At 38.0% G+C, this 26462-nt stretch overlaps 2 protein-coding genes and 1 long non-coding RNA gene across 5 annotated transcripts; 1 reads left to right on the top strand and 2 right to left on the bottom strand.

The window, feature by feature from the left end:
* Positions 1-290: 290 nt before the first annotated feature.
* On the top strand, positions 291-14655 carry LOC121238476. Its single transcript, XR_005935133.1, has 2 exons — positions 291-377; positions 14411-14655. It is a non-coding gene; the product is annotated as an uncharacterized LOC121238476 (long non-coding RNA).
* Positions 13718-18011, bottom strand: LOC121238470 (putative disease resistance protein At3g14460). 3 transcript variants are annotated; one of them, XM_041135339.1, is made up of 3 exons: positions 16290-18011; positions 16189-16244; positions 13718-16138 (listed from the first exon to the last, which is right to left on the bottom strand). In XM_041135339.1, the coding sequence occupies exons 1-3, from the start codon at positions 17833-17835 to the stop codon at positions 13778-13780; spliced, it is 3963 nt and encodes a 1320-aa protein (XP_040991273.1). In that variant the 5' UTR covers positions 17836-18011; the 3' UTR covers positions 13718-13777. The 3 variants fall into 3 exon arrangements, with proteins under 3 accessions (XP_040991273.1, XP_040991271.1, XP_040991270.1); XM_041135337.1 differs by having other exon boundaries at positions 16189-16248; positions 16294-18011; XM_041135336.1 differs by having other exon boundaries at positions 16189-18011.
* Positions 18012-18910: 899 nt separating this feature from the next.
* LOC121238472 (E3 ubiquitin-protein ligase DIS1-like) lies at positions 18911-22260 on the bottom strand. The gene is made up of 4 exons (XM_041135341.1): positions 22014-22260; positions 20664-20907; positions 20090-20476; positions 18911-19411 (listed from the first exon to the last, which is right to left on the bottom strand). The coding sequence occupies exons 2-4, from the start codon at positions 20871-20873 to the stop codon at positions 19091-19093; spliced, it is 918 nt and encodes a 305-aa protein (XP_040991275.1). The 5' UTR covers positions 20874-20907; positions 22014-22260; the 3' UTR covers positions 18911-19090.
* Positions 22261-26462: the final 4202 nt, after the last annotated feature.

The raw sequence follows: 26462 nt of genomic DNA, 5'->3' as shown, positions 1-26462 counted from the left end.
TACAGCGGAAACCCTAAAACAGCAGAATTAATGATGTTCGCTCGAGCGGCGTGTCGAGTCCGGGTCGAGCGAACCTGTTTCCCGCAATCGCTCGAGCCGTGAGTCGAGCGGCTCCTTAAGCGAAGCTCTCTGACTTCCCTCTGCTCGACTCACGGCTCGAGCGGTGATCGAGCGAACCTCTCTGACTTGCTTTTGCTCGAGCAGTCTGTCGAGCTCTCTTCGAGCGAAGCTCTCTGACTTGTATTCGCTCGAGTGGCTAGACGCTTCGCTCGAGCGGCGTGAACCAGACTCCAAATACTCAACAGAGAGGTGCAGCTGTGTATACGATTGACCACGGCCTGCATTTTCTCGCATCTGGTAAGATCAAGGCTTGTCAGGTTGGCAGAGAGCAACTCACCATCCAGTAAGAAATCGAGACTCGGACAATCCGCAATTTTAAAATGGCTTAGATGGCCGAGACTGTGTATGCCAGTGGGTAAGGATTTAAGGTTTCCACAAAAACTAAAGTCAATGGTTTCAAGCAATGAATTATGATGTAATTCCTTAGCTATTGACTCTAGCTCTGGACATGAATTAATCCATAATGTTTGAAGTGCTGCAGGTAATTCACCGCTTGATATTAGGGATTTGAGGGAGGGACACTCGGAAAAGTTCAAAACCTGAAGAAGAGATGTGTTGTTGTCACCGCTGCTGCCATAACTGTTGGTGTCATCCTCCTCTACCAAAATCTGAATATTTTTGCAAATATATACGTAGTTCCTTTAGAGTTGGAGGCAGCTGGCCTTTAGCAACCAACGAAACTAGTTTTGGACAACCAGAAACCTTCAGAAAACGAAGACATGGGAGATGTGGAAATGATCCCACCGCATTCGACCACAAATGCATCAGTTCCTTGCATTTAATAACCTATAATATTTGTACATTTGCCAACCCACCCATTGAAATTAACACTTTCATTTGAGTCTAAAATTCTGAAATTGTTGAAAGATACTCAAATTTTAGCGAGCTAAAATCAACTTCTCTTCCGCACACCATCCCTTCTGATTCCTCAAATTTTATTTTGCGTCGATCTGGAAAGCTTGAAACTGAGACCACTAAATTCCAACATCTATCTAGCTCAACCTTTTCAAGTGAAGGAAGGTGGTTTGGTAAATTTCTCAACAGCTTGGGACAATTTTTAATAGAGAGCTCACGTAAGTTTGAGAATGGTTCACAATGACTCCAGTTCTCCCACTCCACCATGTTCTTGAAATTCAGAGTCTCCAAGGATCTAAAAGGTTGTGACGAACCATCCCCACAAATTTCAGGACCAATACTCTTCACGCTAACCATCCTCTCGATCGAAAGGACTCTGAGTGATGGAAGTTTCCCCAATGGTGGCAATGATGTGCACTTTTTACAATTTTCAATAGTCAAGAACACCAGACTAGGAAGCGAAGTACGGTTTAACCAGGTAGGAAATTCTGTACCCCCATAACACCTAATAGTGAGTTCTTTCAAAGCGTTGTGAGGCAGTAACTTGTTAAGAAACTCTTTTTCACTAGTTCTGTCTTCCGAGTCATCAATATCTTCACTCCATCCCAATGACAACCCATCAAGCTTGGGCTTACCACTTAAATTCATGTCTCTTGCATTCTCTGGTTCAATCACGTTCTCTAATTTTGAAATGCAAAGTGTTCCTCGAAGATGAGACAAAGACCCTAGCTCCTTTAACCCCAAGCAACAATCTTTTCCCACAATGAAATCAGACAACGTTCGAAGACAAGTTAACATCGGAACAGATTGGAACTCCCGGATTCAATCATTCTGTGATAGGAAGCCTACAGCAAATCAGTCGAATCCCATTGACCATGAGATTAACCATTTAGATGTTCCACTGATATGTTACGTTCTACATCTCAACTTAGGCATCATTACTATTGCTTGATTATTTTTACTTAACAACTCCTCTGCTTATTCTTGTTCTTACTAAACAACTTCTCTTTGTTCATTCCCTCTCTCCCTCTCTCTTGTTCTTCTATGTGCTAAAAGTAAAAGGAAAATTCTTCCTTGTATATTTCTCAACTTTAATATTTACAATGAGGCACTGCCTCTTAATATATACTCGTACAAGAAAAGGTATAAAATGAGAATATGCTCTATAACAGATTTACAGAAAACTACAAAACATTCTGGTGTGTGGCAGAGGCAGTGTGCTACTGTGTAGTAATGGTGTATGAGGTAGTGGTGATACGTTCTGTGCTTCATGGTCTATGTGTAGTGTGTGAGTGGCATGATCTGCATGAGGTGCATGTAGTGTACAGAGTGCTTGAACAAGCCCCCTCAAGTCAAGCTGTAGTGAACGTAAGCATAGACTTGAACAAAGCAACTGGAACCTTGCTGCCGACAGTGGCTTCGTTAAAGCATTTGCGAGTTGGTCCCTTCCTGAGATAAAAGCCACTGTGAGTGATTTATTTAGCACCCGACTGCGTACAAAGTGGAAATCTATTTCCACGTGTTTTGTCCTTGCATGAAAAACTAGGTTGAAGGATAGGTATGTTGCTCCTAGATTATCACAGTAGAGGATCGGTGCAGCAGTGAGATTAATGCCAAGGTCTTTGCACAAGTTTTGTACCCATATCACTTCGGCTGTGGCATTTGCTACTGATTTAAATTCGGCTTCAGTAGATGACCTTGCAGTGGTGGCTTGCTTTTTGGATGACCAAAAGATCAAACTTGATCCTGAAAATAGGCAGTAAGCACTTGTGGATTTTCTATCGTCTAGACAGCCCGCCCAGTCGACTTCCGAGAAGGCTGTAATGTTCATTGAAGACGATTTGGACAGTTGTAAACCAAGGGTAGCAGTGTGTTTTAAATACCGTAAGATGCGTTTCACTGCTATCCAGTGAGGGACTCGTGGAGCATGTATGTATTGGCAAACTTTGCTTACTGCAAAGGCCAAGTCTGGTCTTGTGAATGACAGGTATTGAAGAGATCCAACGGTGTTTCGGTAGAGAGATGGGTCTTCAAACATGGAACCCGAATGCATGCTCAATTTTTCGGAGGTTGCCATTGGTGTTTTGACTGGTTTGGCAAGTTGCATATTTGTCTTCTCCAGCAATTCAACAATATATTTGCTCTGAGTGAGGAGAATTCCATCATTGTTATAGGTTGCTTCAATACCGAGAAAGAAGTTGAGCTTGCCGAGATTGGTAATTGGAAATTCTGAGCTTAAGTCATGAAGCAAGGCTGTTATGTGACTCATGTTAGAACTAGTAACAAGTAAGTCATCAACATAGACTAAGACATAAAGAGCAGAGGTGCCATTAATTTTAATAAACAGTGAGGAATCTGCAAGTGAGGTGGTGAAGCCGAGTTCCTTAAGTTTTTGACTGAGTCGAGAATATCATGCCCTTGGTGATTGCTTTAAACCGTAGATTGCTTTTCTAAGTTTGCAGACATGTGTGGGGTATTGAGAAGCCTTGGGGTTGTGCCATGAACACTGTTTCCGATAGAGGGCCGTGGAGGAATGTGTTTTGAACGTCATATTGTTGAACCGGCCAACCATTTGTTACAGCAAGAGCTAGCACAAGCCTTATAGTTGTAGCTTTCACCATAGGACTGAAAGTTTGATCATAGTCGATGCCGGGTTGCTGCAGAAAACCCTTCGCCACGAGACGTGTTGTAACACTCGAACCCAATCTTAGCCCACGCCCATAAAGAAGCTCTGATGCTAAGGAAAAACCACTCATGTACACTCTTATTTTATTTATTTTTATTTGTTATTACTATTATTTTATCTTCTTGGTTACTAATTTTCTTATTTTTTATTTTTTTTCTCCCTCTCTTCTCTCCTCCACCAAACGATTTCTCCCTCGTTGTTACCCACGTCCTAATCTCTCTCAACTGCTCTCCCTCATCCCATCCTTTTATCTCTCTCCCTCTTGTGTGCAGGCTAGCATAGTTGTCGCTGCCTTCACGCCCTCTCTCTTTACCTATCTAACTTTTCTGCACCACATCGTAAGCCACCTAGAAACGCCACCATCCAACCACCAAGGGACAGCCTCCACAGCCGAGCACCTTCGTGTCCTTATATAGGAACCAATCACTGCGCGCACTTCAATAGTCGGCAACAAGCAACAAATTTACACCGCTGCCTTTCACGTCCAGGTAGCAATAGACAAGCCACCTCAACATGCACTCAAGCCTTCATTAGCCCTTCCCACCGCCTCAACCTTGCATCGAGAACCCCACAGCAATGAAGCTCCGTCGCGCCCAACCAACCATCACCAACCTTCGTGGGAATTAGAAACCGAAACTGCTCTGGTTTAAGCCCATATAACAGAGCAACGCCACCCCAAGCATGTTGTACATCTCCTCACGTACCACCATGCATCCTCGAGTAACACCACCGTGACACGCACCTTGCACCACCCCGAACCACCATACCCAACCTGGAGTCGTCGTGAGCCACCATCGCAGCACCTTCACCCTCTCGACTATTCCCTGTTGGCAGGGTCTTCATGCTCTCTCCCTCTCTTTGAACTCCACCGCCTGCCACGCAAGAGATTGCCTGGATTGTACCTCGCCAGCCCAACCCCTGCACATTCACATGTTCCCTGCTCTCCCTCAGTGAATGTTCTTTTCTTGTTATGCCGTGATCTCTCTCTTTCTCTCTCTGTCTCTGTCTCTCTCTGTCTCTCTCTTTCTCTCTCTCTCACGTCTTTCTCTCACACTTACCCTCTCTTTGTGCCCTACCGCCACACCTAGCTGCACCACTGTCGACATCCACCCAGTGTCGCTCCAATCCGATGTCGCGAGTTTCCCTCACGGTGAGCTTGGTTCCATCGCATGGTAGTGTTATGTTTTATTCCCAGAAATCTGCCCATACATTTTATGATGTTTCCTAAAATATCCCTGTTATTAGGCGGGTTCTATTTTGGGTCATTGTCTATATATTATATTTATTTTGTGAAGGTTGTGCTTTAATATAAGATCGTATAAAGAAAATAAATCAGGATTTAAATTATATTATGTTAATTTTAATCCCTTGTCGTATTGCATTTGGAAAGCATGCATGTTGAAGAAATTGTTTTAAGTATAATTATATTACTTTCAATAGTAAATAAAAATATTTTTAATTCTATTAAATGAGTTTTCCGCTTGTTACATTATTTGAGTTTGATATAAGTATATTATTAAGTTGTAAATTAGTAGTATTTAATCTATTTTTAAACACTAACCCGATTATATAATACAAGTCCTTGATGGTTTTTAAATTAGATATGATTAAGAATATTTTATGAATTACTATTGCTTAAGAAATTTATGAATTTCCTACTACATTATATGTTGACAGTATTAAGTTATTGTTTTAATAATAGTTTATAGAGATATGAGTTTTAAATATGATTAAGTTAATTTTCGAAATGAATCTAAGTTGTTTTGCCACATTTGATAAAATTATATTATGACAAGTTAAGATTATTTTAATGATAATGGTATTTATTAGATTTCTGATAACTAGATAGTTATCAAAGCCATTTCCGTAGTATGAATTTATGTAGATGGAGAGTTTTAGCAGTTCTTTTAGAAGTTTAGTAATGTTTAATATTCCGTATAGGTGACAATTGGTATTCATTCGGCACGATTATAGAAACATTCAGAAAAGCTAAAAAGTCCATGTAAGCGGGATTTCTATACTAGATTTGCATAAAAAGAAATGAACTGAGGTTGGTTTGTAAAAATGTGCATGTTGTTTTAAAAAGAAAAAGGTGAAAAACAACCTCAGTATATATTTTGCATTCACTCATGAGATATGTACGAAAGAGAAAATAAATACTTTTGACATGAATAGTGTAGACATGAGCGATATTTGACATGTTTCTGAAATGTGCAAAATAGCGAATATAATATCTGTGAATTTTTGTACATATGATATGAAAATGATTTGGATCTGTTTTTAATCAAATGGAAATGATATGAATATATTCAGCACATGGTTTGATATGATATGGATATGAAAAACCTTTGGCATACTTAACTGTTTTGATTCTGATTCTGAATATGGTTATGATATGATGATACTGGTTCACGTGATATGGTTGGTATCAACATGATATGATATGATATGTGTGCACTCACTTTGGAAACAAAGTGGTCTTTTATGTGTTCTTTCCTGTGTGCACACTCGGGGCTCCGAGATTGAAAAATGAAAAATTTCATAATATGATACTGTCCTGTTTGACCATCGGGAATAGCACAACCCTACCACGAGGGTTAAACATGGTATATGATACGATACAATATGATATGATAAGATAAAGATATTCAGTTATGTTATGCCAAAGCGTTTTTTAATATGAAAATGGTCTTTGAATATGAAAAGTGTCTTTAAATAAGAACAATTGGTTTTTAAGTATGAAAAGATTGAAAAATCGCTCTGATTTTTTGATAACAAGTTTATAAGTTATGCATATGAAAATAAAATGTTTTGTTTCTGCATACTGAACTTTCTAAAAAGGCTCATGTTTACATACTAATATATGTTCTCTGCTTACTGAGTTGTTGATAACTCACCCCTTATCTCCATAACATTTTTCAAATTTTTTGATGGTACAGCTGGGATTAAGACTAGAAATCTTGTATAAGGCTACGTGAGTATAGTGAAATAAGTACAAAGATGGTACTTTGGTTATTTGAGCATTTTATTCAATAGTTCTATTTTTGCTTTGTCGATTGGGTATTTTGGAAGGTTGGGGTTTATTTTGAGATTTTGTGGTGTTTTAAATTATTCATATTGGACTATTTGATTTGAAACAGTGAGTTGTATGTGACATTGAAAACTTTGGAGTCTATGACTATATGGTTGAGACATGATTTTGAGGGACTAGTAGTAACTCTCCGACCCATTCGAGACCGGGGCATTACATGTGTTTTTCTTCTTTCAATGGTGTCGTTTGCACGTTTCTTTGTTCTAAAGACCCACTTGCAGGACACTATATTTTGAGCTTCAGATGAGGGAACAAGTGTCCATGTCTTGTTTGCCAATAAAGCATTAAATTCATTTGCCATGGCCTCTCGCCAATCTTGAAATTTTTCTATAGTGGTGTAACATGAGGGGGTTTCGGGTATGAGGTTGGAAGCAGTGATGGTAAGATGAGCCTGTGGTGGTGGCGGCCATCGAACGGTGCCATCAGTATATTGACGTGGGTGGGAAGATGCTATTTTTGAGCGTGTGTTAGAAATGTAAAAACAGCGTATGTAAATCACCAGGAGCAAAACAATGGAGGAGTTTTGGAAAGGATTGGATTTTGATATTTCCTTATATTACTTTGTCTGTACAGAGTGTGGCTATTTATAGCATTACATGAATATCAATAGCATACAAAAGAGCACTATTGTGAGCACTACTAACCAACTTTGTTTTTACAAAAATGAAAAAGGAGCAGATGACAGACAAAGGACAGAGCTGTGCATATAAAACAAAACTTCATGCTTCAGAATTTTCTTCTCTCATTCCCTTTGGTTCGTCCTTTTTCTCCTCTCTGCTGACCTGCCATTCAGTGCTGATGTGGGTGAGAGTGACTGTGTTCTTGCATTTCCAACTTAGCAACTCCATTGCTTTTCAACAGCCCCCCGCAAGATAGAGAGTAGATATCTGCTACTCCCATCTTGAGCATACAAGAATAGAAGCTTTGGGAGTCCAAAGCTTTGGTAAGTATGTCTGCCATTTGTGATTTACTAGATACATGTTTTGTAACAATGCTTCCTTCTTGTATCTTGTCCCGAATTAAGTGGCAATCAAGCTTTATATGCTTGGTTCTTTCATGGAAGACAGGGTTGGTGGCTATGTATAAAGCTGACTTGTTATCACAGTAAAGGAAAGCAACTTGGGAATGTTCAACTTGTAAGTCCTCGAACAAATATTTGAGCCATGCCAATTCACAACATAGATTAGCCATAGCCCTATACTCTGCCTCCGAGGATGATCTGGAAACAACATGTTGTTTATTGGACTTCCAAGACACTAGTGATTCACCAATTAACACACAATACCCTGTCACAGACCTCTTGCTATCAGGACAAGCTCCCCAATCTGAATCACTGTACCCATGTAGCTGTAGTTTTGAATTTCTTGGATAAAATAACCCTTGGCCTGGTGCCCTTTTGATGTATCTTAGGATCTTGTGTGCTGTATGTAGATGTGGGACCCAAGGGCTATCCATGAATTGACTTAATACCTGGACTGCATATGAAATATCAGGCCTAGTTATTGTCAAGTATAGCAATCGACCAACTAGCCTTCTATAAATTGTTGGTTCTGGGAGTAGCTCTCATTCCTCCTTGCTCAACTTCATGTTTTGATCCATAGGGATTTTAGTAGGTGTAGACCCAATGGTGCCTGAGTCACTTAGAATGTCTAGAGCATACTTCCTCTGGCATATATGAATCTCATCTTCAGACCTGACCACCTCAATTTCAAGAAAAAATTTCAGCTTGCCTAAGTCTTTGATTCTGAATTTTTCATAAAGGGTGGTTTTGAGATAGTTAATGCTTTCAATGCAATCACCAGCCACTATAATATCATCCACATATACCAAAATGGCTGTGAATGAACTTTTAGTGCTCTTGGTAAACAAGTTGTAATAAGCTTTAGACTGTGTGAATCCTTGTTCAACAATAAAATTGGAAAGCTTAGAATACCATTGTCGTGATGCTTGTTTCAATCCATATAAACTCTTATTTAATTTGCACACTTTCTTACTGTCATCATTGGAATAACCGGGAGGAAGTTCCATATACACCTCCTCATCTAACTCACCATGCAAAAATGCATTGTTTACATCAAATTGGAAAAGGCCCCATCCCCTTATTGCTGCTACAGCCAAGAGGGTTTTGACAGTGACAAGTTTAGCCACAGGTGAGAAAGTCTCATGGTAGTCTAATTATTCTTGTTGGGTGTATCCATTTGCTACTAGTCTTGCTTTAAGCCTCTCTACAGTCCCATCAGCTTTAAACTTAACCTTATAAACCCATTTACACCCAATTGCATCCTTATTCGGTGGTAAATTAGCTAAGGCCCAAGTGTTATTAAGTTCAAGAGCTTCTATTTCAGCTCTCATGGTTGTGCACCATTCAGGTGAATTTTTGGCTTCTTGATAAGTTCTAGGTTCAGGTTGGGATGTAATTGAGGCAACAAAAGCTCTATGCAAATTGGACAAATTTTCATATGAAACACTAACACTGAGAGGATAAGCATTACCTGAGAGATTATTGCCTTTCTGTTTGTCCAACATTTGAGATGGGTAAAGAGAGGTCACCTGCTAACATATGAAATCCTGCAAGTGGGAAGGTGCTCTTCGAACCCTTGTTGACCTCCTAGGCAAGTGACTGATAGGTGTGGTATTCGATGCATAGTCATGAGTAGCAGAATATTGAGGGCTGGTTTCTGACTCAATTTGAGAGAAAGTATCAAGAACTTCCTGTTCAGAGATGGTATTTTGAGAGTTTGCTTCAGTTTCTTGAGGAATGTTTGAGGTAGTGGTGACAGATTCTGTAAAAATGGTAGGGACTTGAGTAAAACTGATATTGTTTTGGTTTGATTCCACATGAGTGTCAGTGAGGATTTTATTTTTGTAAGGGAAAACATTTTCATAGAAAACCACATTTCTAGAAACAAATATTCTCTTGGTTTCAAGGTCCAACAAAGTATATCCTTTAATCCCAAAGGGGTATCCCATAAACACACACCTCTTTGCTCTAGGATCAAATTTATGCCTTCCATTAACAATGGTTGTAGCAAAAGCTAGACAGCCAAAAACTTTAAGGTGTGTGTAATTGGGTTTCTTTTTAAACAGAATCTGATAAGGGCTTTTATTGCTCAACATAGGTGAAGGTGTCCTATTTATGATATGCACAACAGTTAAAATACAATGATTCCAATATTTTAAGGGAATGCTACTTTGGAATCTTAATGCCCTGGCTGTATTTAAAATATGTTGGTGTTTTCTTTCCACTACAGCATTTTTGTTGTGGTGTCTCAACACAACTTCTTTGATGTATGATGTCCTTTTTGAGATAAAAATCCTTCATATTAAACTCCCCTCCATTATCACTCCGAATGGTTTTTATTTTGGTCTCAAATTGAGTCTCTATCATAGCACAAAAGCTTTGAAGGGTGGTGGTGGCATCAGATTTTAGTTTCAACATATAAATCCAAGTGCATCTACTAAAATCATCCACAATAGTTAAGAAGTATTTTGAACCATCACTGCCAGTTTCATTGCAAGGACCCCAAATGTCACAATGTAATAATTCAAAACACTTTTCTGTTTTGTGTGTGCTTATAGGAAAGGATAGTTTGTGTAGCTTGGTTAAAGGACATATGGAACAAAGTTTTTCACTAGGATTTTTTGAAAAATGAACATCACCATCTTTGTTAGAAACTGAGTAAGAAGAATGTCCTAGTCTATAATGCCAAACATCAAAATTTTGGTCATTGTTGGTGACTGAAGCAGAAATTGGGAGTGAAGATAGTGGACTCATTTTGCCCAAGGCATTTGACAAAGCTGAGGGAGAGACTTCCTTTTGCAGTATATGGTACAGCCCTTGCCTCACTTCACCCATGCCAATCGTCCTCCAAACTGAAAGGTCATGTATGTAGCAGAAATGAGGAAAGAAAATCAAACAACAATGAAGTGTTTGAGTTAGTTTTCTAGCAGAAATCAAGTTGAAAGTGAAGCTAGGAACACAAAGAGCATCCTGAAGGGTTAGAGAGTTTGTAATTCTTACTGTTCCTATGTGAATAACATCAGCTATATTACCATTAGGTAAAGCAACAGAATGAGAAGCTTGTGATTGAATTGAAGAGAACAGTGAGGGAGAACAGATCATGTGATCTGTTGCTCCTGTGTCAATGATCCAAGGCACATTCAATTTATTTGAAGGCTTGGAATTAAAAACAGACATACATAATGACATACCAGAAATTTGATGAACATTTCCATCAGAAGATGAGGAAGCAAAAATGCTTTGAACATTGTTGGCAGAGGGGTTTGAGTGTAAAGGACTTGTGGCTGGTTTGAGCAAAGCCAGGAGCTGTGAGTATTGTTCTTGGCTTAAGGACACTTGAGACTTGTCATTTACCAAATCCTGTGCAGAAGTTGGAGATGCAATGGCTTGGTTTGCTGAAGATCTGTTCCTCCCATCAAACTTGTGAGTTGATGGGTATCCATGAAGCTTAAAACACTTGTCTGCAGTATGACCTGGAATTTGACAGTGAGAACAAACTGGTTTGCTTGGGTTAGCCTTAAAGCATCTTTCTAGAGAGTGTCCTAATATTTTGCAAAAAGAACAATAATATCGATCCCTCTTTTGTGTAGAAATGTTTGGTTTACCACCCTCCTTGTAGTTTCCTCGAGTAAACATTGCCATGGAGTCATGCACGGGTCCCTCAGTAGATATTTCCCTTCTTTTCTCTTCTTGTTGTATTATGGAATAAACCTCATTAAGACTAGGGAAGGGTTTGATTAAGAGGATTTGAGCTTTGATTCCCTTATAAGAATAATTCAAGCCCATTAAAAATTTCATAACCCAGTCCCTTTGTTGATTTTGTACAACTGTTTTTAGGCCCCCGCAACTACAACTAGGAATGGCCTCATAGTTCAAAAGTTCATCCAGCAAAGTTTTGAGTTTGGAAAAATAAACACTTACAACATCTTGGTTCTGCATTAGCATGGTTATAGCATGCTTAATCTCAAAAATCCGAGGAGCATTTTGTTGAGCAAAACGTTGTTCTAACTCAAGCCAAAGTTGGTGTGCTGTTTCTGCATACATTGTGCTGCACTTGATGTCAATAGCCATGGTATTTTGCATCCAAGTAATCACAATGTCATTACAACGCAGCCAATGTTCCATGAGGGGGTCATTTGGATCAGTTGGTTCACATAGACTTCCATCAATGAAGCTAAGCTTATTTTTTATTCTTAATGCTCTCTTCATTGATCGAGCCCATGAGTAATATTTACTAGCATCCAAGCTATGAGTGACAAGCATGGAGCCAGTACCATCATTGGTGCCAATGTAGTATGGACTGCTTGGGTGAGTAGGGTCTTTGTTGGGATTGGGGTTTTGATTTTGGTTTTGGGTTTCTGAGTTGCTATCTTCCATAACCTTGCTCTGGTTTTGGGTTTCTGAGTTGCTATCTTGGTTTTGGGTTTCTGAGTTGTTATCTTGGTTTTGGGTTTCTGAGTTGCTATCTTCCATAATCTTGCTCTGGTACCATGTTAGAAATGTAAAAACAGCGTATGTAAATCACCAAGAGCAAAACAATGGAGGAGGTTTGGAAATGATTGGATTTTGATATTTCCTTATATTACTTTGTCTGTACAGAGTGTGGCTATTTATAGCATTACATGAATATCACTAGCATACAAAAGAGCACTGTTGTGCGCACTACTAACCAACTTTATTTTTACAGAAATGAAAAAGGAGCAGATGACAGACAAAGGACAGAGCTGTGCATATAAAACAAAACTTCATGCTTCAGAATTTTCTTCTCTCATTCCCCTTGGTTCGTCCTTTTTCTCCTCTCTACTGACTTGCCATTCAGTGCTGATGTGGGTGAGAGTGACTGTGTTCATACCTTTCCAACTCAGCAGCTCCATTGCTCTTCAACAATGTGAGTATGGACCTTGGTTGTGGTATGATCTGCATGAGGTGCATGCAGTGTACAGAGTGCTTGAACACTATGTAATGTAAGTGATAACTCTTACAACGTCATCAATTTATTAAAAAATGATGGAAAATGATGTTGTAGCTGTGTGCTCTACGGGAGTTGTTTCATAAACTATGCTATTCATCCTTCTTTAAATGACTCAAAAATACACTTAACAGGGGAAAAAAAAGGACAGAATGCACATATCCAATAATAATTGCTCTATTTTCAGACGCATTTCTCAAAGTAACAGCCTCCATTTATAATATTCACATGAAAACTTTTTCATTAGCAGGAATTTGACGAAGGAATGGATTATAATTCTGAGAAAACGCAATGAATAATATACAAAATTATTGAAAACTTGAGAGGAATATATATTATGAAAATTCAAAGATTGATGATCTTACTTGAGGGATGAATTTTCACGTTAAATAAAGTGTTTTATAAATTATATATACGTTTCGATTGGTTTTGTATTTTTTTTTTTTTTTTTTTTGTACTTGTTTCTCTTAAAAACAAGGTCCTAATTCTATGTAAAAGTGATGAAAAACAACAAATAAGATTTGCAAAAGCAAATAATTGTTCTGGATGTTGTTTCTGGTTAGAGGATCAAAAACTTGTCATATAATTAGTTTAACAAGTCGTCAAGTATATATGAAGGATATATAGTTTCTAGAATCCGACTTTTTACTGATTATATTTATGACTAAGTTGTGATGTATATTTTTTTAAATTGCATAAGTGTTGTGAATCACAGTTTTAGACTGAGAAAATAAATATTTGATTATTAAGTCTAAAAACATTACCCTTAATTAATCTTCTGATCATGTTTGAATACTAATTTTCTTGGAAGGCCATGTTTCCTACAATTAAGACTAATTAACGTGAATATATACATTCTTCTTTCAATGAACTTTCATTTCTAAAACCCATACGAATTTCAACGAACGCTTCACACAAATTGTCAATATTAACTAATCCACCATCCGCACCAGAATTTTCAAATGTACATAGAAATGTGAAACTGATACTCTAATTAGCAATCAAGTCTTAAGTAGTTAGAGATACATAAGAAATTTACCATATCGCGGTATAACTATCAAATGAAATGAAAGGGATGTGGGCTGTCGTAGACCCCTCCCGTCCTCGATCTTTCTTGCACCATTCTTCCAACTGAGGACATTCAAAGATATAAAGTTCCAGGAGTGAGAGCGGCAGACACTTCGTTGAGAATGACGTGAACCTTTTACAATCAACAATGCCAAGTCTTCGGAGTGAGGGAGGTAGGCCTAGGCCCTTCTTTGGAAAGGATGCTAGTTTTTCGCAATTTAAGATACACAGGTGTTTAAGTGATGTGAGGTTTCGAAAGCCCTCGGAAGACAAGTATTTCAGATTCGGAAAGTTATCGATGGCCAACTGGGTTAGAGAAGTAGGCAGCTTCATCTCTGGAAAGGACACCAGGTGCGAAGATCCATCGCAAATTCGAAGAATTTTGAGAGAGGTAATCTTGTGCAACCCCCACTCAAACAAGCCCTGAGCGATACTGCTATCATGGATCGAAAGTCGTGTCAGGTTGGTGGGAAAACCTTCTTCTGGAAAGGATGCACATGGACATTTCCCCATTCTCAAATCTTGAAGAAAGGTGCAGGTGTGTATGCGATTGACCACGGCCTGCATTTTCTTGCAGCTAGAAAGATGAAGGAATGTCAGGTTCGCAGGCAGCAACTCACCGTCAGGTAAGAAATCGAGACTCGGATTATCTTCTATCGTAATACTGCTTAGATGGCTGAGACTGTGTATGCCAGTGGGTAAGGATTTAAGATTTCCACAATTATCAATGCCAATGGTTTTAAGCAATGAATTATGATGTAGTTCCTTAGCTATTGACTCTAGCTCTGGACATGAATTAATCCATAATGTTTGAAGTGCTGCAGGTAATTCATCGCTTGATATTAGGGATTTGAGGGAGGGACACTGGGAAATGTTCAAAACCTGAAGAAGAGATGTGTTGTTGTCACCGCTACTGCCATAACTGTTGGTGTCATCCTCCTCTACCAAAATCTGAATATTTTTGCAATTCTGTATAATTAGTTCCTCTAGAGTTGGAGGGAGCTGGCCTTTAGCAACCAACGAAACTAGTTTTGGACAACCAGAAACCGACAGATCACGAAGACGTGGGAGATGTGGAAATGATCCCACCGCATTCGACCACAAATGCGTCAGTTCCTTGCATCCATTAACCTCTAATGTTTGTACATTTGCCAGCCCACCCATTGTAATTAACACTTTCATTCGAGATTCAAATACTGAAATTGTTGAAAGATACTCAAATTTTAGCGAGCTAAAATCAACTTCTCTTCCGCACACCACCCCTTCGGATCCCTCAAATTTTATTTTGCATCGATCTGGAAAGCTCGAAACTAAGACCACTAAATTCCAACATCTATCTATCTCAACCTTTTCAAGTGAAGGAAGGTGGTTTGGTAAATTTCCAAAGAGCTTGGGACAATTTTTTATAGAGAGCTCGTGTAAGTTTGAGAATGATTCACAAGGACTCCAGTTCTCCCACTCCTCCATATTCTCGAAATTCAGAGTCTCCAAAGATCTAAAAGGTTGTGACGAACCATCCTCACAAATTTCAGGACCAATACTCTTCACGCTAGCCATCCCCTTGATCGAAAGGACTCTGAGTGATGCAAGTTTCCCCAATGGTGGCAATAATGTGCACTTTTTACAATTTTCAATAGTCAAGAACACCAGATTAGGAAGCGAAGTACGGTTTAACCATGTCGGAAATTCTGTACCCCCATAACACGTAATAGTGAGTTCTTTCAAAACGTTGCGAGGCTGTAGCATGTTGAGAAACTCTTTTTCACTTGTTCTGTCCTTTGAGTCATCAATGTCTTCACTCCATCCCAATGACAACCCATCAAGCTTGGGCTTACCACTTAAATTCATGTCTCTTGCATCCTCTGGCTCAATCACATTCTCCAATTTTGAAATGCAGAGTGTTCCTCGAAGATGCGACAAAGACCCTAGCTCCTTTAACCCCGAACAACAATCTTTTCCCACAATGAAATCAGACAACGTTCGAAGACAATTTAATTTGCCTATATGCAAAGGCATTGCTTTTAGTGATCTTGCTTGTAAAATATTGAGGTGGCGTAAGTTGACCAGATTCCCAAATTCTGAAGGTAGTTTCTCTAGATATTTGCAACATTCTAACAACAATGTCTGTAAATTGTAGAGTGTGGTTGTTGATTCAGGCAAGTTAGTGATGTGGGTGTGAGAAAGGTCAAGATACCGTAGATGCATCATATCACCAATTGAATCTGATACCTCGGTTATGTGATAACCGTTCAAAGAGAGCACCCTTAAGCATCGTAATTTCGGCAACAATTCAAGAGAAACATAATTGGTCAAATAACACCCCCTAAGATCTGGCAATGGTAAGAAGGTTCGTAAACATGTGAGTTCAGAAAAGGCTCAAATTTTTTAAAACCATCAAATCGATCACCTAGGTAAGACAAATGGCGAGCCTTTTTAAAAATACTCCCTTGTTTACTACCCTCAACTCTATCTTCCATTCTAAAGCATGTATTTCCAGCGACTGATTTAGCCAAATCGTTGATGAGGTCATGCATTACAAATCGAGATTTATCGTTGCTGGATTGTTGGAAAAATGACCTTGACAACAAATCGTGAAAATACTTTGCACCCAAATCTTCCATTTCCTTTCCTTTTTGTTGCGGTTGAATCAAGCCTTCTGCCATCCATAATAGAACCACCTGCTTCTCCTTAAATTCATAATCTTTAGGGAGTATAGAACAGTACGCAAAGCATCTCTTCAAATGTGATGGGAGATGGTAGTAACTGAACATAAGAGCTGGAACGATTCCACTTTTTTCCTCTAAAATATTCCATATCTCGCTATTCAATACTTCCTCCCAGTCATCACGGTCCTGTTTTGAGCGCAAGAGGCCTCCAAGTATTTTTGCCGCTAAAGGCAAGCCTTTACATTTTCGAACGATTCCCAGACCAATGTCTTTGAGGTGTGCATGCGAAGAAAAGTCTTCCACCCCCAAGGCATGTTGGGTAAATATGGACACAGAAGCGTCATTTGACAACAAATCCAGCTGGTAAGCTTGAGTGGTACCCGCCATTCTTGAAATATCTCGATTGCGAGTTGTGATAATAACAACACTTCCTGGAGCGCCTGCTTTGAAAGGAGCAAGTAGGATTGTCCAATGATGATAATCCTCATTCCAAAGATCATCCAGAATGACTAGAAATTTCTTCCCTTTTAGGGCCTCGCTTAATTTGATTTGTAACAAATCTAGATTATTATCATCATTGCTTCCGTGGCTAAGAGATTTTAAAATTTCTTTCGTGACCCTGATAGCATCGAAATCTTCAGAAACACAAGTCCAAGCTCTAAGATGAAACAAACTTTTGACTTCTTCATCGTTGTATACAAACTGGGCAAGGGTTGTCTTTCCAATACCCCCCATACCAACTATAGGAATCACAGAAACTTTATCGCTTGATCCTTGACTCAGCAATAAATCAAGTAAAGCCTTTTTATCTTCGTCCCTGCCGTAAACAACTTCGTTCGGTAAAGAAGTTGGGGCCAGTACTGTCACTCTTATTTTTTCTGACCTCCTGTCAACATTTTGTCTCAAATTGAGTTTCTCTTTTCGTGCCGCTAGATCTTCAACTCGAGTAGTGATGTCCTTGATATTTGACTCCAGCCTAGTTCTTAACATAATAGCACTAGGAGTCAAACCACTAAAATAAGCAGGGATGAGATTCCGTACCTTACTAGTACTTGCCTGATTTTTACCCTTCAATTTGCGTCGCAAAACATCGGTGGCAAACTCATCAAGTATGTCCTCCACATCGTAGGCCAAGTCTTTGAGATCATCCAGCCACTCTTTTACTGCAGCACCCTCAGCATGTAATTCCTTCTCCTCTGCATCATCAAGCACCTTTTGAATCGTTGACAACGTCTTGCGCCACTTGTCCAGCTTTTTTTCAAGTCGCTCTCGGCGTGCAAAGTCCAGCAACTCGGGTGAAGCCAATCGGTGAAATAACACTTGAAGGAACGCAGCAAGAAAGAGCTCTCCCACCGCCATTCTTTCTATGGAGGAAGGAATGAATCAGGAAACAATGTAAAAGATTAACCAAAGAGTGGAAAGAAGTAACTGGTTCCGTCTGGAAAAAAGCTATATGAGCGCTCTCAAAAGTCAACAAATTAATCTAAAGACTTCATTGGTTGTTGGCTATTTGTTTCGGGGAAGATGGGTTGTAATTGATCCGGGGTTCTATCAACGGATGGAATCCATTGCCTCTCTCTTCCTCGCACTTTCTACGGTATGAAACAAAAGAGAAAAGTCGAGGATAATGGTTACTTTATGATGTTGACGTTGTCGGCAACTTTATTGGATTATTAATTTGAATAGTTGTTGTGAATGGTTGTTGGATTATTGGACTAGAACTTTTGTTTAATTTGTTTTCTATGGTACACGTCATGGTGGGTGTTCTTTAAAAAATACGAGCAAGTAGGAAAAATAGAAGGAAATGAGTGCTACATATTTCTTAAATTTTAGCTAAAAGTTTTAATTTTTTGACAAAAACCTCTCTTCATCAAGCTGCATATTTTAGGAGAGGGTTTAGGATTTAAACATTGGCTCCCTAAATATAGAGAGGTATTGTTCATCTTTAAATCATTTTTGACAAATATTTTAATCTAACTCAAAAAATAAATTCGTCTTTCAATCATCTACATTTTCTCTCAAGCTCATATTTATTATAATTGTTTTGAAAAAAAAGTCACCATTAAGATGATTCAATGTTTTTTTTTAAAAAAAATAACCATTTGTTAAAATATGCAGAAATTAGAGACGGATGTGCAGAAATTGAACAGAAGTGAGAAAGAAATGGGATACTATGTGCAAAAACTGGAGAGAAACGGAGAGAAAGAGGGAGGCTTGGGAATACGAGAGAAAGGGGAGAGAGGGGAGTTGGAGTGATCATTGTCTCTATCATAGTTTATTTTTTTCCTCTTGGATTTTGTGCCCTTCCTCAATTCAATTGCTCCAGCATCCAAAGCTGTTCATATAGTGATGTATGTTCACCCATGCACGAACGCAGAAGAAAGGATTAGCATCACCAGACTACTATTCATCTACAAATAGATAAGTATCGTGATTATAGATAATAGGTGTGCCTTCCCACTCATGTATTTAATGCAATGGACAAGCAAAGAGAGTTTGCCTCCTAAATTCCGGAGACAAAAAAATACATGACCAGGAGACACACGGCGTTAGTAACGCACTGACCGACTTACTACTAAGGGGTAAGATAGATGATGTAAGGGAAAGGAGATGATCACTGCTCTTTCCAAATCCTACCAGTTACCCTAAGCTTCAATTCCTTCCTGTCTACTCCGGAGAAGAAGAGAGCCATGTTCCGTTGGATTATGAGACCATCAAAACTGTCGCGAACCTTCCTATGGCTGTCTCTAATGCTTCTAGGTACACCCTGCCAAATCATCTTCCTTCCATTTCCACCAACCTCTAAGCTGTAGCTGTAGCTCTTCGCCTCATTATCATCACCCATAAATCGCAAGAATGCTATGTAGACTGGAGCCATCCCGAGCTGGAAAGCTTCAAAATGCAGACAAAAGTACTGGCCATAGCAACTGAAGACCTAGAAATCAACAAAGAAGTCCATTGATCAGTTGTAAACATATTAAGAGTCTCCTAGTAATCCTAGGCTATAGGTAAATATAAAATGATATGTTCTAAAGTGCAAGTGTAGTCACTCCACCATAAACATTTGATTTTTATGGTGGAGTGAAAATTGTTATGCATGGTATTATATGGAACACCATATTTCATGTATTGCCATTTTGGATGATCAAGCTCATTACTCATCAAATGTTTCCTGCTCCATAAACAAGGGATATCCAAAACACTGACATAACAATTTTCTTCTCAATTTAGGTGAAACAATATAACAAACAGATTCGGATGTGTCCCACTAAATATATTCATTTAAATTAACCCCAAAAGGCCGTCTTTTGGATATGTACAATTTTATCCATCAGGCTCAGAGCTCATAACTTAAAAGATTTCCTGTTTTTAAAAATAGGAGATGTTCAAAGAACCGAGATACAAATGTCATCCAATTTTTGCTGAAACAACAAAACAAAAACCTTCACTGAAGGGAAAACCAAATTCTGTGTCTACATTGACTAGTGAATGTAGATGAATCTGATGTAATTCTTCTACTGAAGGTGGACGAACACATTACATCCTCCACCAAAGGGTAAGCAAGCAAAGAACAATAAAGAAGACAATGAGACAAGGCAAAGCAACACTATACCGTCAGCATCCATGTGGCATTTTCAACTTCTTGTGGATTTGATTTGACGTAGCGATGGTTGAAAGTGCTGCCACTGTGCATGTCAACTTTGTGATCATCTTTCAAGTGGGCTACCAAAGAAGGAATGTCACCAATGACAGTGCATTCTGATCCAGCATAGGGACAATTGTAGGGTCTATAGGTGCATTGAGATTCATGTTTAAGTTTGCTGTAATATGGGTAGATGCCCATGCACCCAAAACTCTGATATTTACATGGAAGTTCCAAAGAAGCGGCAACCTTCTCCAATGCAAGACATCTTATATTGCCAAGTTCATGCCTACAAGTAGGGCACCGGTTGTGCACTCTGGGCTTGCAACCAGAACACAATGTATGACCATTTGAACACTGCAACAATGGAGAGAACTAATAAATTAAAACTTGGCATTTTTAATTTCCCTCGATTAACACCTGGACATTAATAAACTGAAATCAAAACCTGTTAAAAACCAAAAAGGTTCTGTGACAGATACCTTATTCTAGGATGGATTGATAAGTGAAATTTAACATATTTATGTTAAGAACATAAACATACTTGATGAATAGGAGGGTACATGGCATTTAAGCACACAGGGCACTCCAACAGCTCACGTACACTGCTAGAAACAGTCACAGTAGGTTTTAGAGCATTTGAAGCAGGGTCATTCACATTCTCACCGGCATCCATCATGTCTTCGCTTTGAGGAGGATCGATAACCTCAGGTTTGCTCCGCATATCATCAAAAAATGGATTCCCAGATGCCATTCCAGTAGTAGGGCGGCTTAGTCTAGGAATAAATCTGGGTACACAAATACATATATAACATCAAATTCATAATGTGTAAGAAATGAGTTCTGGTACAGGATGCTAAAAAATTATAATAAATAAAGTGATCGGTAAAAATACTTCAAGTAACATCGGAACAGATTGGAACTCCCGGATTCAATCATTCTGTGATAGGAAGCCTATAGCAAATCAGTCGAATCCCACTGACCATGAGATTAACCATTTAGATGTTCCACTGATTTGTTACGTTATACATCTCAACTTAGGCATCGTTACCATTGCTTGATTATTTTTACTTAACAACTCCTCTGCATATTCTTGTTCTTACTAAACAACTTCTCTTTGTTCATTCCCTCTCTCACTCTCCCTTGTTCTTCTATGAAATGTAAGTGATAACTCTTACAACGTCATCAATTTATCAAAAAATGATGGAAAATGATGTTGCAGCTGTGTGCTCTACAGGAGTTGTTTCATAAACTATGCTATTCATCCTTCTTTAAATGACTCAAAAATACATTTAACAGAAGGAAAAAAAATACATTCAAAAATACATAAACTATGTTTCATAAACTATGCTATACATTTCTCAAAGTAACCACTCCAATTCAATCTCAAACTACAAACCATGTGCTCAATTCTTAGCAATGCTAAGAATCCCAGACTACACAAGAACTCAAATTGCCAGCAACCGCACAATAAGAGAAACAGATAAACACCAAGTCGAACACAAATCATTTTCAATGCCATTAAAACCAAACGTCGAAGGCGATCAAAATATTAGATGCTGTCAGCTAAGAAGCACAAACGCCATCGGCCATTTTTTCGAATCTCTCAGCGTAAACTACAAAACTATATGATTCTTGGAACAAAAGAAACATAGACTACGAAAACTGATTCATGGGATCGATAAAATAGGGACCAGGTATTACTCAATGTCAAGTAATAAATTGAGAACACTCAAGGTTCAAAGTCACAACAAATTGATAACAGATCTAAAACATTTCTAAAACGAGGATCCTAGAATGGGATACGCAGTGGAAGTAAGAGGAAATCGAACCAAAAAATTTTCCGAAAAGGGCAAAAGGAAATGTTCAAGAACGAGAAAGAGAGACAGATTACCTAGAAGCTCAGATCGAACCAAGACCCATTGCAGATAGCGCACACGCACAAAGACAGAGATTTGGTGGGTGGCCGGATTGGAAGTATTGATTGTACGGTTTAGCTTAATTACTAAAATAAAAGGAATCAAAGGATACACGAACTGGGCGTCCAAGAATTTCAAATTAAAGCCGTTGAGAGAGCGAGAGAGAGGAGCGGAGAATGGGTGTTAGGAGAGAGAAATTTCTCGAGAAAATACAAAAAGGAAAGGTTGAAAAGGGCTGGGCTCCACAGTCCACAGAAATCGCAGCGTTTCTAAATTCGTACTTAGCCCAATCAGATTCGACAAATTTGAGAGGGAAAATAAATTTAATTTAAAAATATCATTTTGAGAGAGAGTATATATTGTATTTAAGTTATATTAAGGTATATTATATTAATTTATGAATATATTTTATAAAATTTCTTTATTATAAGACTTAGTTTGTATTAAGCAATACTTTCATATTGTCTCGTATCATTATTATAATTTTTATAAAATTTTACATAAAATATAATAAATAATTCATATTTTTTCAAATTCTAAAATAATAATAATATTTTTTTTACTTTTAATTTTTATCTCAATTCATCTCATCTCAACTCATTATTCAAATCTAACCTAAATATGTTGCTTCTTTCATCTCATGATCGTGTATATATATCTCTACTATTATATAAGTGGCTATTAAACGGAAGTTAACGGAAATTCTTGTTTTAACGGAGCTACAGTAATTTCCGTTAAGTTTCCGTTTTATACTCTCTCTCGATTAAACTATACCTCTCTCGACTGAAACCCCTCTCTTGACAGAAACCAGACCCTCCCTCTCTAGAAACTCGCTCGTCCGAATCCAGTTGGGGGAAGGGGAGGTTCGGCTTCTTCTTCCTCTTCCTCTCCTCCCTCTCCCTTCCGGCCCTTCGTCTTCGGTGGTTTTGTTGAGTTTTTTTGTTTTGTTTTTTTTTTTTTCAGGTTTTTGGCCGAATAAAGGGTGTAGCCGTTTCGAGCTCCTCCAGTGACCATCGTCCGACACGCACACCACCGGGAAAAGCCTCATCCGCCGATCTTGTGATCGACCGGATTCGAAGCCAATCGGAGCGGCGCGTTGCGCCGACGCGCGGTTTAAAGGAAATGCGTGGGGTTCCCAAACCATCGTGTGTGGATTTTTTTATTTCATTTTTTTGCTTGATGGGTATTTGTTCTCCATTTTTTTTGAATGTGAATCTGCTTGTTGGATTTTTGTTCGTCGGTATGGACCATTTTTTGGAATCTGAAGGATGTCTTGATTTTTTTTTTTTTTTCCGTTTCGTGTGGATTTTTTTATTTCATTTTTATGCTTGTTTGGTTTTTGTTCCTCCAGCCAGCACCAGAGACTTTCGATCTTTTTGATGACATTATTCTCCTCTCTGATGGCCAGATTGTGTATCAAAGTCCCTGTGAGCAAGTTCTTGAGTTTTTTTAATTTATGGGCTTCAAATGTCCTGAAAGGAAAGGGGTGGCCGACTTCCTTCAAGCTCACCCAAGTAAGTTTTTAGCTTCATCTTGATTTTGTGTATTATATATTTATATATAATGTATGTATGTATGTATTACATTTCATTACACATGATTGTGATTAAATTCTACCTTTTCTGTTCGAAACTGCTCTCCTTTATATGAACTTGAAAAATAAATTTATGGAGGATTGCTGGTTTGTTGTGGAATATCGATCTTGGTGGTAAATGTTCACAGTTTTGATGTTTAGTTTTATATTGGGCATTCTCTGTATTTGATGAAATGTCTAATTGAGCACATGTTTTGATTTTCCATTAATTCCATCGATTTTAGACCTTTTGTGTGTTTTTTGGTCATTTTATTTTACTCAAATCTCTACTTTGGAACTGCACCGATTACTCAAATCTCTACTCAGCCAATGTCTTTTACAAAAAGTTCGACTAAAGCAAAAAACACTATAAACAAAGAAATAAAGAAAGAAAAGCAGGCAAGCAAGCACCCACAAAGCATGCTTTTGATCAATTTTCTTCTACCATTTAGTCTTTGCTAAGAAATTAAGCTGACAGGAACAAAGTACGAGGAGTAACTTTCTCTAGGAAAAGATGATATATATAGATATTGTAATGATAAGTACGTAGTGTTTAATTTGATGCATTTTGTATTTTATTATATAATCGATGTATATAATATTCTGTTCAAACCATTCACTGCATCTAGCTAGATAGCCTCTTTTTTTAATGGTCGAATTAATTACATCATGGTAAAAGTAAGAAAAATACAATCACCCCATGCATGCATCCCAGAACATCAGAGCATACAACACAAAAGGAAAAAAAAATTGCAAGAAATGGTGCTAAAAAACTGGTTTGGACGTTATAATTAGGCAGTTATTAGAACATTAATTTATTAGTTGAATTATTCATGTTTGAAACATTTATTTTGAAAGATACATGCACAATTAATTTAATTGCGTTGAGACAATATATAGTTGATGAACTTCGATTTTGTATCGATACATCCTTTGCATTCGATCGGCTCAAATAAAGATAAAATGTGGACAAAAGTCGCTAACAAAATAGAGCATCGATTTACTTGTGCATGAAAAGTAGAATAGAGAGTGCTGATTAATATAATTTAGATCAAAGTTTCAAGCATGCACCTTATAATGAGAAATGGAAGCAATTATAATTCCTAGATACATATTTGCTACAAAGATCATCGATGGAAGTGATCATCAGTAGGGATCGAAAAAGCTAGGGTGGTGTACATGGAGATGCTTTATAGAAAGCAAATTAATTAAGCAATGGCACATGATGAGATGTGTGTGTGGTGTTTTACTTATTGATATGCTGGACTTTGTTACTTTAGTTTCACTTGTTTATGCTTGTACAGATGGAGGGCAATCTTGCTGAAGAGCTTTACTCAGAAAGTTTGAAGCTGTCCAAGACAGACTTAGTTTCTTCTTCAACTTCTGTTGGTAAAGAAAGTGATTTGTATGGTATTACTTTAATTTATATGTTTTAAGGCAAATCTGGCTGAGATACTTATGATCAAAGGTTTTTACATTTTATTTATGTTTTCTATTTTTGTGTTGAGTGGCACTTCCAATCTGCATAAGGATGGATGATGCATGAGGTCACGTGCATTTCCATGGGTGCTTCAGTTAATTGAAAAAAAGAGAAGAACTTCTTGTGTTTAGCTCTTTTGTTTCCTTTCCTTTCTTTTCTTTTCTTTTATAAATAAATTTCAGCAATTGAAAGTTAAATAGACCCTTGCTCTGGTAGCTGCTTTCTTTGTCTGCAAGACATTATCATAAGAAAAGATTTCCATGCTTAAATGTGGATTTTGATACTAGCAAAACCTTCCTTTTTTCCCATGCGTTTATATGATCAAATACATTTGCTTTGACCTTTTACATCCGTAAGGCATAACAACTTGCTTTCACATCTTTAATACTTGATTTAGCTTTCACATCTTTAATACATAGAGTTGTTACCCAAAAACCAATAGGGCCATTTACAGCAGCTTTGGGAGCAGTTATTTTAGTCAGTTTCCAGTTTTTCACGTCTTTATTCATTGGGCTTTCACATCTTTACTACCTGATTTAGCTTTCACATCTTTAATATGTAGAGCTGTTACCCAAAAACCAGTAAGGCCTTTACCTTTGATAAAAATGCACGGAACCCAACTGGAGTTTATGCATTTGAAAGGGACTTGTCAAATATCTTTCTGCTCTTGCTCCTGCTTTTCTGTCGTCCAATTTGCTGGTGCCTGTTTATTGAGAAAGCAAGTTCATTTCTTTTGTGCTATTGTGTACGAACAAAGATTTTTTTTCTGCTCTGCAGGTTGTGTGATTCAGAAGGTCAGTCTGCAGGTTGTATGTCTACTTTTTCTTATCTTTTAGTCAGTTTTACAGTTTTTCACATTATCCATTGAGTATTAGGTTATTTTAAGTTTATTATTTTTCTCCTTCAGGTTTTGACCGTTATGTCAGTCCAACACTTTCATGCTTTTCTTATCCTTTAGTCAGTTTTACAGTTTTCCACATTATCCATTGAGTATTAGATTATTTTGAGTTTATTATTTCCTTTAGGTTTTGACATCAGTCCACCACTTTCATGCTTTTTCGTTGTATACTTTTTATTTGGGTTTTTCACATCTTTATCCATCAGTCTGTAGGTTGTATGTCTACTTTTTCTTATCTTTTAGTCAGTTTTGCAGGTTTTCACATTATCCATTGAGTATTACCTTTTGGAATTTCTCATGCAAGATATTTTCTTTTTTCATCTTTTCCTCAGATTGTTTAGCAGCAGTACATTTTATTCATCTTTTTTTTATATTGTCTTGGGGATGATTACGAGTACTTTTCCTCAAGAATAAAGTTGATTCACATTATGAGAAAGAGCATTCTTTTATCTGAAATTCCCATAAACATGTAC

This window comes from Juglans microcarpa x Juglans regia, chromosome 7D (genome assembly GCF_004785595.1).
Source record: "Juglans microcarpa x Juglans regia isolate MS1-56 chromosome 7D, Jm3101_v1.0, whole genome shotgun sequence".
NCBI classification, from domain to species: domain Eukaryota; kingdom Viridiplantae; phylum Streptophyta; class Magnoliopsida; order Fagales; family Juglandaceae; genus Juglans; species Juglans microcarpa x Juglans regia.
This window is presented reverse-complemented; position numbering and strand designations above follow the sequence as displayed.